The sequence below is a fragment of the Echeneis naucrates genome, chromosome 13, assembly GCF_900963305.1.
Source record: "Echeneis naucrates chromosome 13, fEcheNa1.1, whole genome shotgun sequence".
In the NCBI taxonomy this organism is placed as follows: domain Eukaryota; kingdom Metazoa; phylum Chordata; class Actinopteri; order Carangiformes; family Echeneidae; genus Echeneis; species Echeneis naucrates.
In genome coordinates, this window is record NC_042523.1 from 13,958,239 (window position 1) to 13,974,751 (window position 16,513).

At 40.9% G+C, this 16,513-nt stretch overlaps 1 protein-coding gene across 1 annotated transcript in view; it reads left to right on the forward strand.

Moving 5' to 3' along the window:
- arhgef12a (Rho guanine nucleotide exchange factor (GEF) 12a) overlaps positions 1-11,666 on the forward strand; it is a 33,007-nt gene extending 21,341 nt beyond the window's left edge. Inside the window, 29 exon segments of the mRNA XM_029517273.1 lie at positions 124-225; positions 316-426; positions 519-617; positions 943-985; positions 1,312-1,417; positions 1,595-1,732; positions 1,844-1,876; positions 2,466-2,580; positions 2,680-2,785; positions 3,264-3,467; positions 3,553-3,691; positions 3,785-3,817; positions 3,916-4,067; positions 4,303-4,449; positions 4,723-4,808; positions 5,565-5,690; positions 5,987-6,101; positions 7,293-7,393; positions 7,599-7,676; positions 7,860-7,935; positions 8,015-8,182; positions 8,356-8,443; positions 8,534-8,611; positions 8,706-8,800; positions 8,944-9,141; positions 9,260-9,496; positions 9,657-9,886; positions 10,007-10,082; positions 10,191-11,666. Coding sequence (XP_029373133.1) covers positions 124-225; positions 316-426; positions 519-617; positions 943-985; positions 1,312-1,417; positions 1,595-1,732; positions 1,844-1,876; positions 2,466-2,580; positions 2,680-2,785; positions 3,264-3,467; positions 3,553-3,691; positions 3,785-3,817; positions 3,916-4,067; positions 4,303-4,449; positions 4,723-4,808; positions 5,565-5,690; positions 5,987-6,101; positions 7,293-7,393; positions 7,599-7,676; positions 7,860-7,935; positions 8,015-8,182; positions 8,356-8,443; positions 8,534-8,611; positions 8,706-8,800; positions 8,944-9,141; positions 9,260-9,496; positions 9,657-9,886; positions 10,007-10,082; positions 10,191-10,201 — 3,291 coding nt within the window. The 3' untranslated portion in view covers positions 10,202-11,666.
- Positions 11,667-16,513: the final 4,847 nt, after the last annotated feature.

The following is a 16,513-nucleotide window of genomic DNA, read 5'->3' on the forward strand; positions in this document are numbered from 1 at the left end:
CAAGAACTCAAAGGTCATGGCTGTGAATGCAAGCACTGAAGACCAATTGATTATAAATGTCCATACTGGGCTTTTTTTCATTACAAAAGATAATTTCATAATACATGAGTGTTTTGTCTCTAGGACTCGCTGTCCCCTACCATCATAAGCAGTCCCTCTTCTGTTCGCCTCATCTCGCAAATCATTGGTGCAGAGGATGACTATTTTGATTCAGACCAGGAACAGGTACAGCATTACCATAAGACAATGTTTACTCCAAGTTTGACTAGGATGTTTTTTGTCTGTGTACAAATTGTTATAGTGCATCTGTTTCAGGCAAATGGCCAGTGTAACAGCTTTAACAGTATTGAGCAGCTGAAGTCTCGCCCTGCCCACCTCTCAGCCTTCTTACACCATGTCATCTCACAGTTTGACCCTGCTCCAGTGGTAACGTCTTGTTTTAACCTATTTGTATAGTAATTTCATTTGAATTTCTTTTCAGGCTTTATATAACTTGACTCCTAATTATGTGTCCTCAGCTGTGCTACCTCTATGCCGACCTCTACAAGCAGACCAACTCCAAAGAGACCAGAAGGGTGTTCATGGACCTCCACACCTTCTTCATTGACCGGGCAGCAGTGAGTACAGTTTTTGTTGCCTACGATGACATACGGGGAAGAGTGCTGCCATCAATATCTGTTGATATATTTACAGATGAGAATAAGCAGCTTGATGTCACTTATTGGTCCTAAAATACAGTACCAGTCAAAAGTTTGGACATTTGAATGGGAAAGTGTCCAAACGTGACTGATACTGTACATAAATTATAGCATGTTGGCATGTTCATGAATGCCTTGTTTTATTTGGACCCACAATGATATTATCTGAAACAGTTTTGATGGATTCAAACCTTTGTTTTGTTCCTATTTGTTGTAAAAACCTGTAAATTTTTTTTTTTTACAGAATTTGAAAGTTGCTGTTCCTGAATCCATCTCTGCTGACCTGGGTAAGTACTGCACCAGGTCTGCACAGTCAATTTAAGCATTTTTATTTATTAATTTATTTAAACTCTCAATATTTTATTTGCATATTTTTTTTAATTTACATAGCACCAAATCACATTACCTCATGAAACTTTTTGTAGAGAACAGGTCTGGACTGTCCCTAGACCTCATTTTACAGTTCTTGTAGTTGATCACTTACTCAGCCATGCACATTCATGGCTAATTCAGTGATTTGGAACATCTAAATGTCAACCATTAATTCGCACATGCCACGATTCCAAAATATTTTTTGTACAGTGTATGTGAGTATGTGTACATGTGTTTGTAGACCGGCGGAGGACGGAACTAATCCCAGAGGAAATAAACAGACAGCATGTACAAACACTGCAGGACTCCTTGCTTCCTGACATTCAGAAGAACCTTGAAGATTTCAGGTAAATTTATCAACTATGAATTTTTAATTTGTGCGGTGTTGTAGATTTTGATAATTGTGAGAATTTGGTTAATTCTCACTTAAATCAAATTAAAGAATGAAACAAAATCTCAGTAAAGTACCATGTGTTTAGCCATTTTTTGCTGAGACGTTATCAACCTTATGTTGGGATATGTAGGCAAAAGCGCAGTATGGGCCTAACAGTAGCTGAAGTTGAACTTACAAGACTGGACCAGGAGCGAGTGAGAGACCGTGTCACTTTGGAGCGAGAGCGCTCATATGCTGAAAACATCATCACCAAAATAGAGGATATCTTGTAAGTAACACGTGTGCACAGTCACATGACACACATACGGAAAAAGCATATATATACTGCTTAGTTGTACTGATACTGTCACATCAACACTTGCCTTTGTATTGTTTATAGGTTAACGACTCAAACCACAGAGGAAGAGAAATGGTAAGGGAACAAGTTTTGTGGCACACTTGGCTGGCTGAGTATATCTTAAAGCATATGGAGGGGATAAATAATGCTGCAAGTGCTTTCATGACCCTTCAAACCATCTGTGTGTTAATGCCATTTACAGTTCGCAATGTTCCACAGTATAAAAGAATAACCCTGACACAGCATATTTTTTTTAGACTTTGCGGCACATTTATTCAGTCATAATTAATGTCAAATAAATTATATCTTTCATAATTTTAAGTATCATCTTGGTCTGCTTCAACTAAGAACACATTGGTGTCATCCAAGCCCTATTCTTCTTCCTCCAAAGTTCACAAATAAAGCACACAGACAGCCTCTTAAAAGAAACATGTAATTTATGCAGTATGTTTATATTTAATAATTCAAAGTGTGACTGATTGAAACAGTCTAGTTTGAAATACCATATGGTCATATCACACCCCAGATGGTTTGTGTAGAAATTGTATGATGACGACTAGTGTAACATATGGTACAAGTGACAATATGGACGTATTCTTTTCAAATTTAGCACTCAAAACACAATTTGTTGTTGGCTTTAATTCAGAAACGTGTTCTTGTTTAGCACTACAATGCAGTATGTCATCTATACATACATGAAGCACCTTGGTGTGAGGGTCAAGGAACCTCGCAGTCTTGAATCCAAACGGGTCCGGATCAACTTTCTCCCCAAGATCAAGGTACTTTATATCCATCTTTACAGTGTGGGCAGTGTGTGTCTCTGTTTTTCTTTATCATCTACCTGATGCAATATCTCACTTTGCTTCAATAAAAAACAGAAAAGCATCAAGACAGAAAAGGAAGGAGAAGAGAAGGTGAAGAAACCAAGATTTCCCAGTATCCTTGGACCTCAGCGGAGGCCCAGCCGTGTTGAAGCAGGACCAGGTAAGTTAGAACTATCTAAAATAAAGTAATTGGCTGAAATGAAAAATCCACTTTGAAGGACGCCCTCTGGACACTCAAAATCCCAAGTGAGGTGACAGGAAAAGCATAGGATCCTTCACTCCACCAGTTCCTACCAGCACCACTTGCTCACCTTCCCCTGCCCATTTTTCCACATCTTGTCTATCCTTTGTTCCCCCTGGTGTAGCACTGCCTTCCCTGCCACACAAAGGTCATTCAACTCAAAGATCCACAAACTAACTTCCAGGGAGGGCTGGTGATGGTCACATACACGCACTGAAATAATAAAATATTTAGATGCAAGACTATAACCACATCAATCTCATTTAAAGTTGACAGCACCAAATGCAGACCAACAACCCCCCCCAAAAAAAACAAAAAACAAAACACTTCTTAGAAAGCCTTTTTATTCCTTTTCTTACTCTTTTCTTTTTATGGCACTCATTTGCTCTATATTTAGTAGGTAAAGCCTTGGATGGTCGCCCCCGTCCTCAGAAACAATTGTCTCAGCCTACACTTGGGGCAAGTGATCACGTGGAACCTGGCCGTCTAAGAGGCAGCCAATCGAGCGAAGGCTCTGAACTCACACACTCCATGTCTCTCAACACATCATCCCCAAACAGCACCACCCATAGCTCAGACACTGGCAGAGAGTCTGATATTGGTAAGCTGCTGAATGACTGAAAAACATCAGGTAAAAGATAAAGCCGCACAAAGTGATGGCTGCAAACTGGTCATGTGTCTTTCAGGTGGAAATCTCACCCCAGGGTCTTCCAGGCTAAGTGATGGTCTTCAGTCTGACTCTCTGGATGGGTTGTCCTACCCCTCTTCACACTTTGACCTTTACAGCCTGGACCAACTGCAAGAGGATGACAGAGAAAGTGACAGGTGCATTAACGGTTACATTTGCAAGAACAAATTTGCTTCATTTCATGTAGATTACATACCATAAACATATATGTTTCTGTTACTATAAAGCAGAGTCCATGAGGGAACACCAAAGGCCATAAGAAGGTAAGGTTACATGATAATTTTCTGATTTAAAGCCATCCAAAATATTTTTTGGATGGCTGATTGCCCAAACACAAAGCTAATATTCTGTCTGGCTCTAGGCTTGAGGGAATGGGTGCTGCTGATGTCCAGAGTGAGGATGACCAGGGAACTGACTCTGAACACGACCCACCAAACTGGCAGCAGTTGGTCGGGCGCGAAGTCCTGGCAGTTCTCCGGCCTCATGAAATCAAGAGACAGGAAGTCATCAATGGTCAGTACATTGCTTTGTTTGATTTGTTTAAGCAAAATTTTCTCAAACAATATTTGAGTTTCATCCTCCACATGCTTTTAACTACTGTTGTGATGTATTGAATTCGGGGGAGAAGAGAGTGATTTGCAGCAGAGCATTTACTGAGATCTAATGATCCAAACTGCTGTCAAACATGTATCATGCCGAGTTGTACAAAGCTGTCATCTTCAATTAATATCCTGTACTTTGTCTGCAGAGCTGTTTTACACAGAGCGTGCACATGTGCGGATGCTGAAAGTTTTGGATCATGTTTTCTACCAGAAGCTCTCTAAAGAGGCCATCTTGCCTCTTGCTGACATCAAGAACATCTTCACTAACCTGGAGGAGATTCTGCAGCTGCATGGTGTGCCTTCACCCACATATGTGCATCCTGAAATCTTTTAGAAATGATCGTCTTTGCATGACTGCTCTTCATAAAGCAGAAAAAAATAAAATGGGCAGAGAGAAAGATAGAAGGTTATGGAAAAATAGAATGACAACACAAAGAAACTGTCCATACAGACTGCAGCATGACATTTTCATGGTGTATTCTGGTTTGCCCTCTCTATTTGTTACACACGCATACGTGCACATACACTAACTGACTTCTCATCTGTGCTTCTCGTTTGAATTTCAGTTTCAATACTGGAGCAAATGGCAGCCATTCGGAAAAGAAATGAGTCTTCAGTAATTGATCAGATAGGGGACGACTTGCTCTCTTGGGTAAGTACAATCCTCATGCTGAAATGGTATTTCCTCGTTCAAACATTTTCTCATATTCAATGCATTTCAGGATGACTGATAGGAAAGAACTCTATTGTGCACAAAAAATTTTACTGTTGCCTGAAATTGCTATATTGTGGGGAAAAATTGTTGATGTTGGCATGTGACTGCTTTCCTCAGCCTCACAGCTGTTGATTTTGATGCTATATGAAGAAGAGGATGGTCATGTACAATTTTTATGCAAAAGATAAAGGGTTACTGGCAATTTTTCCACAACAAATTTGAGATAATCAAGTTCTAAACCAACGGCCTGAATGACAAAATCTAAAAAATTCTGCCCTCCTCAGCAACAATATTATCAAGGCACAGTGAGAGCAAGCAAGTGAAATGGAAGCTAGTTCCTCAGTAAATGGTCATATCACATAATGTCCTAGATTTGGTTGACATCGCCGCATTGCAATATCATGTCATACATTAGATATGATGTAGCAACATATCAGCTGGAAGCGTAGTCTCTTGGGGAGAAGTAGGGTAAATGGTCCCCCATGGGTATGAGCATTGATCTGGCCTCCATGTAAACTTAAGCTGTCTCTGTTTTGAGGACTTAAGCCTGGCACCCTTCTGGGAGTTACTGCTCATTGTAGTGGCTAAATACTACGCATTTCCATGGTAACTACGACTGACCCAGATGAACTAAGTGATTTGATGTCTCTCCGTCTGCTCTGCTCTGTCCTGTCTTGGGTCGGATGGTTACAGTTCAGTGGTGGAGAGGAAGAGAAGATCAAGCAGGCAGTGGGGACATTCTGCAGTAATCAGCCCTTTGCTCTGGAGATCATTAAAACAAAGCAGAAAAAGGACTCAAGGTTCACATCATTCATCCAGGTACTGACATTTTGCTTACACAGTGCTAGACATTGTTATTGAGATAATTAGTTTAATCTTTCAGTTTTCCAGTTAGCTACTATATTGAGTGAAAAGCCCAGAATGTCATCATACAGAAGGGTTATGCCAGGTATATGTGTATCTGTCTATAATTCAGATTATTCAGTTGAAATGCTACTTTTCTCATTAAAAACTGTGCTACATTTAGTTGAGCTCTGATATCTTTGATATATTTCTAATGAAATTACACATTTAGTTTACCACGTATGTTTAACTAAATATTGATTGCTCTGCAGGAGGCAGAGAGTAACAGGCTGTGTCGCCGACTGCAGCTTAAAGACATCATCCCTGTAGAGATGCTGCGTCTCACCAAGTACCCTCTGCTGCTAGACAACATTGCCAAGTACACAGGTGCTGCAGTGTTACCTTTCCAGTCACCATAGTCTACAGTGGTTTGGTCATTTTATAAACATCTAATGTTCAGTTAGGGTTGTTGAAAATATTACTGCAGATAAAAAAACGTGCGTGCAAATAAATGTGTAAGTATATGCTGGCTGAAGACTTTGCAGTAGAAAAAGTTGTTTCATGATTACAGTGCGTTCACCAGAGAGTGCTATCTTGTTAATTTTTTATGTAATATGTCCAGAAAAATATTGAATTGTGACCATAATTCAAGTGAGTTATCCAGTTTGTGTAAATAAATAAATAAATAATCAGCCAATGTATTATTGTAACATACTGATACTATAACTGATCCCTCTTTTGTAGTAAGATAGTCTAAGAAGATCTAAAGCCCCTCCTAAGTTTACCGATCGCTGATTCTGTTACTTGGGGGGAACTTTTGACTTAATGTTTAAAAAGAACAATTTCAAACCACTGATATGTTTACTTTCTTCACCATTTCAGGTTCTCATGACCTAACTATTGATACCTTAGTCTGCCTGTTATCCAGTTCACATATCTGGTAGATAGAAATTCAGTTTTGCAAATGGACTGCAGCATTAGCTCTAAATCTCCTTAAGTAGAGTTAGAGGAGTTCAGCTTTTGTATCCAGCCTTTCTTCCCTGTGATCCTCATCCTGTGAGGCAATTAATTGATTATGGAAGTCAATTTACTCAAGTTGTGAGTAACCATGGCAACACATAACACAGGAACCTAGTTAGCATTTTTAATCAGAATATAATGTGATACAATTAACAAAAATGAAAATGAACTCTTGACCGGGGGGGGGGGGGGGGGTTAATGAACTGGCTAAAGTCTTAAGAAAGGTTATATGGCAGCAATCCAACTATTACAGAATTACAGAGACAAATAGGGATATCATCATTTTAATGGTCCTGGAGTTGTAGTTCACATTTTGGGGAATGTCTCAACCATAATTTGGTCCATCATTTTAGTCCTGTCTGTGTTTTAGGTCTCACACAGAGAGAACACTAATGATAAAGTAGAACCAGCTATTATGGGATCTTAATGCCCCCTGCTTTGTCATAACTTTTGAGAATGGTGGCGTGTTAATGGACGAAGGAAATATCAATTTGCTGGACAGCACCCTGTAGAACTATGGAGGTTTTACTTTTTATTTGATGTCATAATACCTTTTAGACAACACAGTGGAGAAGGACAAAGTAAAGCAAGCAGCAGACTGCTGTAGGAAGATCCTAAACCATGTCAACCAGGCTGTGAAGGAATCTGAGGACAAGCAGGTACGGTCTTTTTAAAATCTTCCTTCCAGTCCTAAGACTGTTTTCTGTACCACCTCAGTCATATGCTAAGTCCTTTCTTCTGTCTTGCTCTGCTAAAATTTATTTTTTCACTACCTTTGGGTGTTCCCAAAGCAGTAGCTTCCTTTTAAAGAGCACTTACTTATCCCTGTTCGTCTGCCTGTATTTCTCTCCATCTTTCCTCTAGAGATTGGAGGACTATCAAAGAAGATTGGACCTTTCCTCTTTAAAGCAGACAGACAACCCCATGATCCTGGAGCTAAAAGTGAGTTATTCACACAACCATTTTAGCTCCAGTTAAGGCACACTGACTTGTCTTATACCTACACTTGAAGCTTCAAATATCTGCTGGGTAGAAATGGTAGTACTGTGTGCGAATGTCTCAGATGAAATACATGAAATATATACAAGGACTTGTTTAACTTATTTTCCTGATCCTCTTCCCTAGAATCTTGATCTAACCAAGAGAACAATGGTTCATGAGGGACCACTGTCATGGAAAGTGAACAAAGACAAGACTATTGGTTTGTAATCAGCTTAGCATCTTATACAGTTCCAGTCCATATTTAACAGTGAATAAGTGTAAACTCTGTCTCCTTTCAGAGTTGTACACACTTCTCCTGGAGGATATCCTGGTTCTTCTACAGAAACAAGATGAGCGTCTAATTCTGAAGTGTCACAGCAAAAACCTTGCTGGCACAACAGATACCAAACAAAACTTCAGCCCTATCATTAAACTCAATACTGTTCTGGTGCGCTCAGTGGCCACAGGTCAGTTAACATCCGGTCTCTAACCAGAGATAAGTGAAAAGCATAATTGTTTTGTTGCTTATTAGTTTTTTAAATTACACAAGGACATGCCATTGGAATAAGGTATCATGCAATATGCAGCTTCTTACACGGAGGGAAGGATAATACTGATTAATCTCTCTCTCTCCAACCAGACAACAAGTCCTTTTTCGTCCTTTCCATGTCAGACAACGGAGCCCAGATCTATGAGTTGATGGCGCCTACAGTTTCAGACCAGAGAACGTGAGACTAAATACCTTTTAATTGATTGATTTAATTTTTCTTGTTCTAGCTGTTAAGTGGGGTTATGACATTTTCTTTTTCTTCACTAAGGTGGCAGCGTCTAATCTCACAGAGAGCTGATGCCATGAAAGTCAAACCTCACAGCGTCATACCATTACCTCAGACCGAGTATGTTGCTTCATTATTTTTATAATTTACCAGATAAAAGATATTTCTCAGGGTTTGAGCTTGTTAAAAACATAAGATATTGCTTATCTGCCAGTGGGGAGAGAGATGGCGTGGGGATCATTACAGCAGGTGTGTCCAGGATGAGCAGAGACCCAGACCGCACATCCACCGGCAGTACTCAGTCCACAGGTAACTGGAGCCACTTGTTGCTTTAGTTATTCTTGGAGAAATATTTAGCTTTTCCTTACTTGAATATCATATTCATAGAAATTCTTAGAAATATAGTCACTCAAATAATAAACGCTATGATAATGGCAACTGTACCTTCTCAGATAAAGAGAACAGTCCGGCCTTGAGAAGTGCGATACAGAGCTCTGTACCTGGTAATAATCCATTTGGAGTGAAGGCAGAAGAAGAGGAGGAGGAAAATTTTGTCGACCCAGAGCTGCCTTACCAAGTTGCCGAAGATGGCAGGGAAGGAGACTCATTTAACATATTTCCCTCCAGAGCAGATGAAGCACTGAAAACATGTAAGCATACAAGAAACCTAAAAAGATCTGCTACATGTAGCGATGTAACCAACTGTCCACATGAATTGTATATATTTCTAGAAAATAATGAACCTGCACACCCTCGCCTGTCTTTCAGTGGCAGCATTAAAGCAGGTCTTGGTGACCCAGCTCATGTCCCAAGAGTCTGCAGAGCAAACCAAACGCTCCACTGGGGCTCGTCTGCTCAGGACGACCTCTCTGCGAACCCCTGTTGACAGCCGTGCACGGGTGATGGTCCACAACGACTCTGAGAAAAACAGCTCTAAGACAGAAGACCCAGCCCAGGACCTGGGCTCTGGAGACACAGGCTTCTTTGACTCTCCTGAAGATTATGGTGAGCCTGGGGAGTTGACATTGCTCTTAATGTGTGAAATAATTATATGTAGAGATTAATTGTGTTTAAAGTAGTGAGTTTGATGTGTACTTTTTTGTCTTTATGTGGCCCCAGTAATTTTTTTCCACAGCGTTAGTATGATTTCTTTTGATTCTCTCAGCAGGATACTTAGTCCTAGAGGGTTATGTGGGCCCAGGAGAGAGCAGCACAGATGATGAAATCTTGGCCTCAACAACAGGGAAGCAACTGAGCACCTCGCAAGGCTGTGCAGCTGACTCTGGCATCAACTTAAGGTTTTCTTCAACATCACAGGCCGGGAGCCTTTCGTCTTTCAGTAGACAGGTTCTGTCTCACCTTAGAAACCTTCAGTCCAACCTAAATTATCTGAAGGTATCAAACATTTATTCCCTCTCAGGTCCTCACCTTGTTCATATAATAATATGATACATATGTTCATTTTGTGAAGATTTTCATTGTGTGATCTGACATTTAATCATTTTTGTCCTGCAGGATGTTGAAGCAAAGTACAATAATTTAATACGCCAAAGGCCAGAGAGGTCATCAGCAGACACAGATGGGAACAAAGGTATGCCAATTATTAATGTTAGAATATGCACCTTTAGATCTAAATTGTGCAATCACTGCCTGTAAACTGTTATTCTGATCCTGCACCACCGATCATGTGTTTCTGCAGATAAGAGATAGTGGAAGTTCATGCTGCAGCTTTTGGCTCTGGTCCCAAAGAGGAAGTACTGACTTGTGGTCTATTCCTATTTCTTGTGTCCTGGACTTTCTGGACGTCTTATAAGCTTGTCCTCTCACTGCTGAACCTCTTTTTCCATCGCTGTTGCTCATGGTTGCCACAGAGAGTGAGAGACTGCGTTTGAGAAGAAACAATTGGAAGATGCAGTCATCTTTGTGATGTGGAGCTCCCTTCCATCAGCACAAGGCAATCAGGAAAGTGGGATTGCCCCAGAACCTCATCCCTCTACCATCTAACACCCATTTTCCCCTGAACTCCCTGCAAGAAAGAGAACTTATACCAAAATGTATAAAGATGTGTGTTTAGAATATATATATATGAAACACAACAAGAAAAGGAAAATTTTAAGATAATGTATTAAGATTTTTTTTTATCCCAAGATGTATTTATTTTCTTTCTTCTCATTTTTTAAAAATGTTTCCCTCATTGCTTACTTGCTTTTGGCCATGGTGTTACCATTTTGGCTGCTTTTCCAGCTTCAGTCACTTGAGGGTTAGTGTGAGTATTGAACGCACACTAGCATACGAGCATGCCAGCTTAACGTAACCTAAATGAAATGGCAGGAATATATTCAGACTGATAGAAACCAGATTGCAATGGTGATGGATAGGTCCTGTTGTGTTTAAAAACTCTTGAATTGTGTTGAAGTCTAGAATTTCTGACAAATTCAAGGTTTGATTTTAACTAGAATGAAGAGTCTGAAGGCTCTGATCTGGTCCTGTTGCATTTCTATGCTGCCTCCTTCCTACTCCTCACTGTGTGGGGTATTCTGCCTCTCGTCTGCTCCTCTACTTCTTTGCGTGTGATTCTTCCCCCTCTTTTCATTGTGAACACTTACAAGATTCATCCTCTTTGTCCTGCTTATTTTCCCTCCCTATGCTCTTTATGTCAAGCTTCATCATCTGCCTTTGGATATCTTGCCCCATTACCCCGCGTCTCCAAGGAGCGGTCACGCTCTTTCTGTATTAGCTCCTGACAGAACTACTGGTTCTATCTACTACTGTCGGTGATGCTGATCTGACTGCCTGATATTCTAATAATCTCTTGATAATGTCTTGAACATATACTGTACAATGATCAAGTTGGAAGGTAATGCATAAGTTTAATAAATGGTGCCATCACACACTTAAAAAGAAACACCCTGTTTTTATTGTTATTTTTTACTTCAAGGATTTCAAATTGATTAAAAACTGACAACATTTTCAGGCTGCTATGTCAGTTTTTATGATAGTCTTTGTAAGGGCCAGATGATTGAAAACCATTTGATGAAGGATGTGAGGAGTAGTTATGATGGATCAGCTCAGTGACTGAAGCAGTAGCTTACACTTTTTCTTACTTGTTACAATAACCAGTGATAAAAACATCCAGTTATGCTATTAATCCTCAATCTTTGGACATTAAATTCTGATTGTAGCCTCCTTATCCAATTTTTCTCCCTGTTTTATAATTTCTGTTGTGGAGAGTCACTGATCTCTATTTAAAGCTGTTTTGTGATCAGGTTGCAGCATCAGTTGTACTGGGCTGACTTCTTATCCTGACATGTATCAGACAGAATAAACCCCCCTGAAGATGAAATTTCATCAGACATGTCAAGGGTTATAGGTGACTACCAGGGTTCTAAACTACCTTTTGTGTTGTGTTTTCTCTGAAGTTACCAGCCAATCAGAATTTCCACTAGCCATTTAACGTTGAACTCTTTTTTTTTTTTTTAGCTTCACGCGCTCTGTCGCCGATATCCGTATTCCCTCCATTCTTTCTCTTCTCGCCAACCATCGTCTGTCCCAAGTTCAACCACCGCCGCTGTTTGTATCCTAACCCTCCCTCACACCGTGTGTGTGTGTGTGTGTGTGTGTGGTGGTTTCCCGCGCTGGTTGAGCTCTGGACTGTAGAGAAAAATTCCGGTATTCGCGCAGCCGATGGGCGTAATAAACGTCATTACACAGCATTACGGCACAGTATTTGTTGGAAATGTAGGAATCGCTGCCAGGGCTGCAAATGACAAGAGAGCAAAACACATCGTAGAACAGTGATCCTTCCCACAAGAGCCACATTGGCAGAGCAAAGGGAAGAGGAGAGCCACACGGTTTTTACTCGGAACACCTTACGTTTGACTGCTCATCCCCTCTCCCGCGTCTTCATGTTGATTTTTGTTTTCTGCTTCTTCAGACTCCGCCCGGTTTTTGCCCTTTTTAAAATGAGCAATTAGAAATCAAAAAGTTAGCACGTGTAACGGCGTCGTAAACAATGCCGTTAGCGCGCTGCGTTGCCAGGTTTGACAGTGAAAGGAAAAGTATAATGCAGATGTTTGTAGTGCAGCGTTCACTGAATATTTATGTCGGGTATTAAAAAAATATTGGCTGTGTTACCAAATCACGAGCCACCAATTAAAGCTTGAGGAGCCAGCCAATGAGTTTCTCTGGTCAGCATAACTGACCGACACGTTGCCTCATGTCTCACCGGCCAAACTGGCTGGTAAGTTTTCCTCAACAGCCGCCAAAATGAATTTTAACCCGCATTTGGCGGGTGGGCGGGTGTTAATTTAGTCACCGACTACCCCCGCCCCTCCATTATTACGTAATCCGCGTCCAAGAGCGGCTCTGTGACGTCATCTATTACCCGCCCGCGTTCAGTTGTGTTCCGCGCCTATCGAACATAAATATAAAGAGGACATTTGTTACCGGGCCTCTGTTTTCGTTCAACAGGAAATAGAAAACGATACATTTAATGAAATTCAGTCGTGGTGACTCCACATTTGGCTGCTGTGAGCAAACAGAGATATACTCCAACTGTTAGCTTAATCCTTCAACCTTCTCCATTTTGTCTTCACCGGAAGGTGAGAAGTTTGGGGATTAGTCCAATAATCTTCTCAAAAGACGCCATATCTTAAAAAAAAAAAACAAAACTAAATCATTATCTATGTTGGCTAAATTCCGGACATTTAAAGCCGGGAGAAGTTGTTTTGTTCCGTCCCCGGGGAGCAGAGGACTGGACGCTGAAGCGAGACGCTTGAATGGCGTCCAGACCCGGGCCGATCCGGATCACCCGACGGCGGGTCAGGGCGGGACCCCGCATTGGCTGTGAACAAAAGAAAGAAGGAGCAGCATTTTGGCCAGAAGGCCCCGGACAAAGAGATAAGCCGGAAACCAAGGAGGCCACGTCTGACACCATGCTGCTCTCCGTGAAGTCTTCACCAGCTCCATCAGTCCTGCTGCAGTCCGACCGCAGAGCCCGACGGGCGGCTACGGGGCTCCGCGGACACCGGGCCGGCTTCACTGCTCCGTGTAAGTATCATCGGTGTAAATGTCCGGCTGCAATGATGACTGTTTACTCAACCCTTTGTTAGAAGATCTTAACATTTCTTCCTTTAGCATGTGCAAATATTGCCATGTAAAGTTTTTAATCCGAATGCTGAAGTTCAAATAGATTCATAAAAAGTCGACTTGTCCAAAATTGTAAATTGAGCACGTGGCAGTGGGAAGGCGTTAAAGGTGACCTTTTCCCTGAGCGATCGGAAACTTTGCTCCACTTCCTCATTGTTAAACTGTGTATGTGAATGAACTGCAGTAACTGCTCAGTGATGGTATTTTGAAAAGGGCCATTAGTTTGATCAAGGACGCTGGAGAAGGTGATGACTGTTTCCAGCAGGTGGCAAACTTTCACCATTAAACATCATGCTGAGAAGACCCACCCTGAAACCTGCAGTGACATCAGGGTTTTAAATAACCCAGGGTACCTACCGGTTTCCTAGACATATTGGATTTTATTGTCTAAAAAATAAAATTGGCCAACAAATGTATCAAATTTGGTGCCTCAATGGGACGTAGCCATGGTTGGTTTCCTACAGACGATTGTGCAGCATTTATTCTGACCTTGTTCAGGTTTACTGCCACCTGACGTAGTTGAGTCACATTAGTGCCATGTTTGCCAGTGATTTTGCTTGGTGTGTCTGTGTGGAAAGGAGGAGGAAGCCTCGCAGTCAGAATGACATGTTCCCTTTTTTCCCCCCATCCCTCTGACTGTGAGCATGCTGCAGTGAAACAGAGGGAGGAGAGGGATATGTGCAGAGAGAGGGAGAGAGAGAGGATATGTTATAAGGAGACAATGAGACGGTAGACAAGGTATGAATGGGAAAATGGGTTTTTAAAAAAGAGAAAGAGCATAGAAAAGACGATAAATTATGAGTAATAGAAAGGAAGAGGTGAGGGGACAGAGTGTGATAAAGCCACAGGGATGATGAAGAGAGGACAGAGGGAGAAGAGAGGGGATGGTAATTGATTGTCTCGTTTCTCCACATGCGCCTGTCACTGAGCTAATTGGAGGGGTGAAGACAAAGAGGAGAGAGGTGTCAGTCACATCAGAGCCTTTCAGAAGGGCAGTTCATGTCAACTCTGATGAGACCCCTACCCCCCCCGTGCCCTCAGGCATCTAACAGCGCTGTGAGTCAGGCAGGAAAACGAAGCTTTTTCCTTTTAGAGAAATCCAAATTTGGCCTCTTGTACAAATCATCGTAGTTTCCTTGTTTTCAACAATGAAGTCTTTCAAGTTGTATCATCCTTTGAATATAGCATAAAAACAACCCACCAGTCACCCACATGTTTTCAGATTTTGATTTGCATAAGTTTCAGATACATATTCAGAGTTTAAGATTAAGTTGAGAACGTGATGTGTTTCCCTGACGTTATGAACCAAACACAACTGTTGCGTATGATTATGGTTGTTGCCATGGGGCTTAATTCCAAGATAAGAATGTTTGACTAAATAACTCACCTGTGACAGGAAACAAACAAGAAGAATTTTCTCCACAATCTGTGTTTTCTTGTCCAAATCTCCCCAAACTCAAGTTCCCAAATCTGCACACACATTCAATTTAATGTGTGTTTGTTTCCTAAAACAGCTTCTCATCAATATTGTAATGCATCTCCATGTGCATCCATTATCATTTGTATATTTCAGATCTTAGAAATTTGCACAAAGGGGTGTCACACTTCTCCAAATCCTTGATTTAATTTCACTTATGATTTTAAGGTCCTGATTTGATTAGATTCTCATTTATTTATTTTTTTTTGTTGTTGTTTTAAAATAGATGGCTTTGCTATTTTTAGAGTTGTCAAGTCTGATCTAGTCTGGCATCACCGATTTTATGCCATTATAACTAATTGAATTAAAAAAAAAATAATCTTGTGTCAGGAGGGATGTTATCTCTGTGAGTTGTTGGCAACTTACCACACTCGGCCTTATTGTCAAGTTTAAATGATTTACCAACAATAACTTATTTCACCAGTACACTGGAGACTTACTGGAAACTTGTGATACATGCAGGGCAACAACCTTTGTGATAAGATGTGACTTCCTTGGCATTTTGTATCATGGTTCCAGTATACTAATTATATGCTTAAATCCTTAAAGGAGTCTTCCACCATTGATTGAGGTCATAAGTCTGATACTAGAAGTCCCCATGTAGTAAGTTATTACCTTCATGTGTGATGAATTTTGTGGGACTTTTGCTCTAAATAGGGATTACAAACTGTAGTTTTATTGGTGACAATGTGAACATTTTTGACATCACTCAGGAAGAAAGCTACATATTTCCGCACCAGTAATTTCAGTAAGGCAGGAGGGAGTTTGATCTTGGTTAACCTGTCTTCTATATCAGCAGATGCCATGGTGCCCTTCAACTGGGTGCAGATTCAGGTTATAGGAGTTAATGATGACTCGCTGCACTTCAACATGTGTGTGTTTTTATTTCTCCTGACGCACCTGTGGGGTGTGTCATTGGAGTGTGGCTACTGCCAAGACCCTCTTATGCATCTAGATAGCGATGCAGGATGAACAGCCACTGCAGATTTAAATAAAACTCTTTTGCTGCTGCATGACTGGTTGCTACAGCTGGTGTTGCCACATCGACAAGTATTCAGTGTCAGTAGCCATGATAAAACTTGAAATTGTTGCTCAGCAAATCATCCAAAGAATAGGCCTCATTCTCTATTCCACATTCTTCATTTTGCTGTTTTAGTGGAGTGCACTCTTCATCAGTATTCATCTGTGTCTTTGCAGCAGGAACCCAGAGCCACTGCTCTTACTAATATATGGTCAGTCACCAGTGTGATCAGCAAAATTGTGAGTTCCGACTTCAGATTGGTCAACAAAATAATTGGCTATATTCCACCATTACATCTGCATAGTTGTTCTAGCAGAGTCACAGCGGGATTGTATTATAATGTAATAAATCACTGTCGAGTTGTGTGTTGCTCATC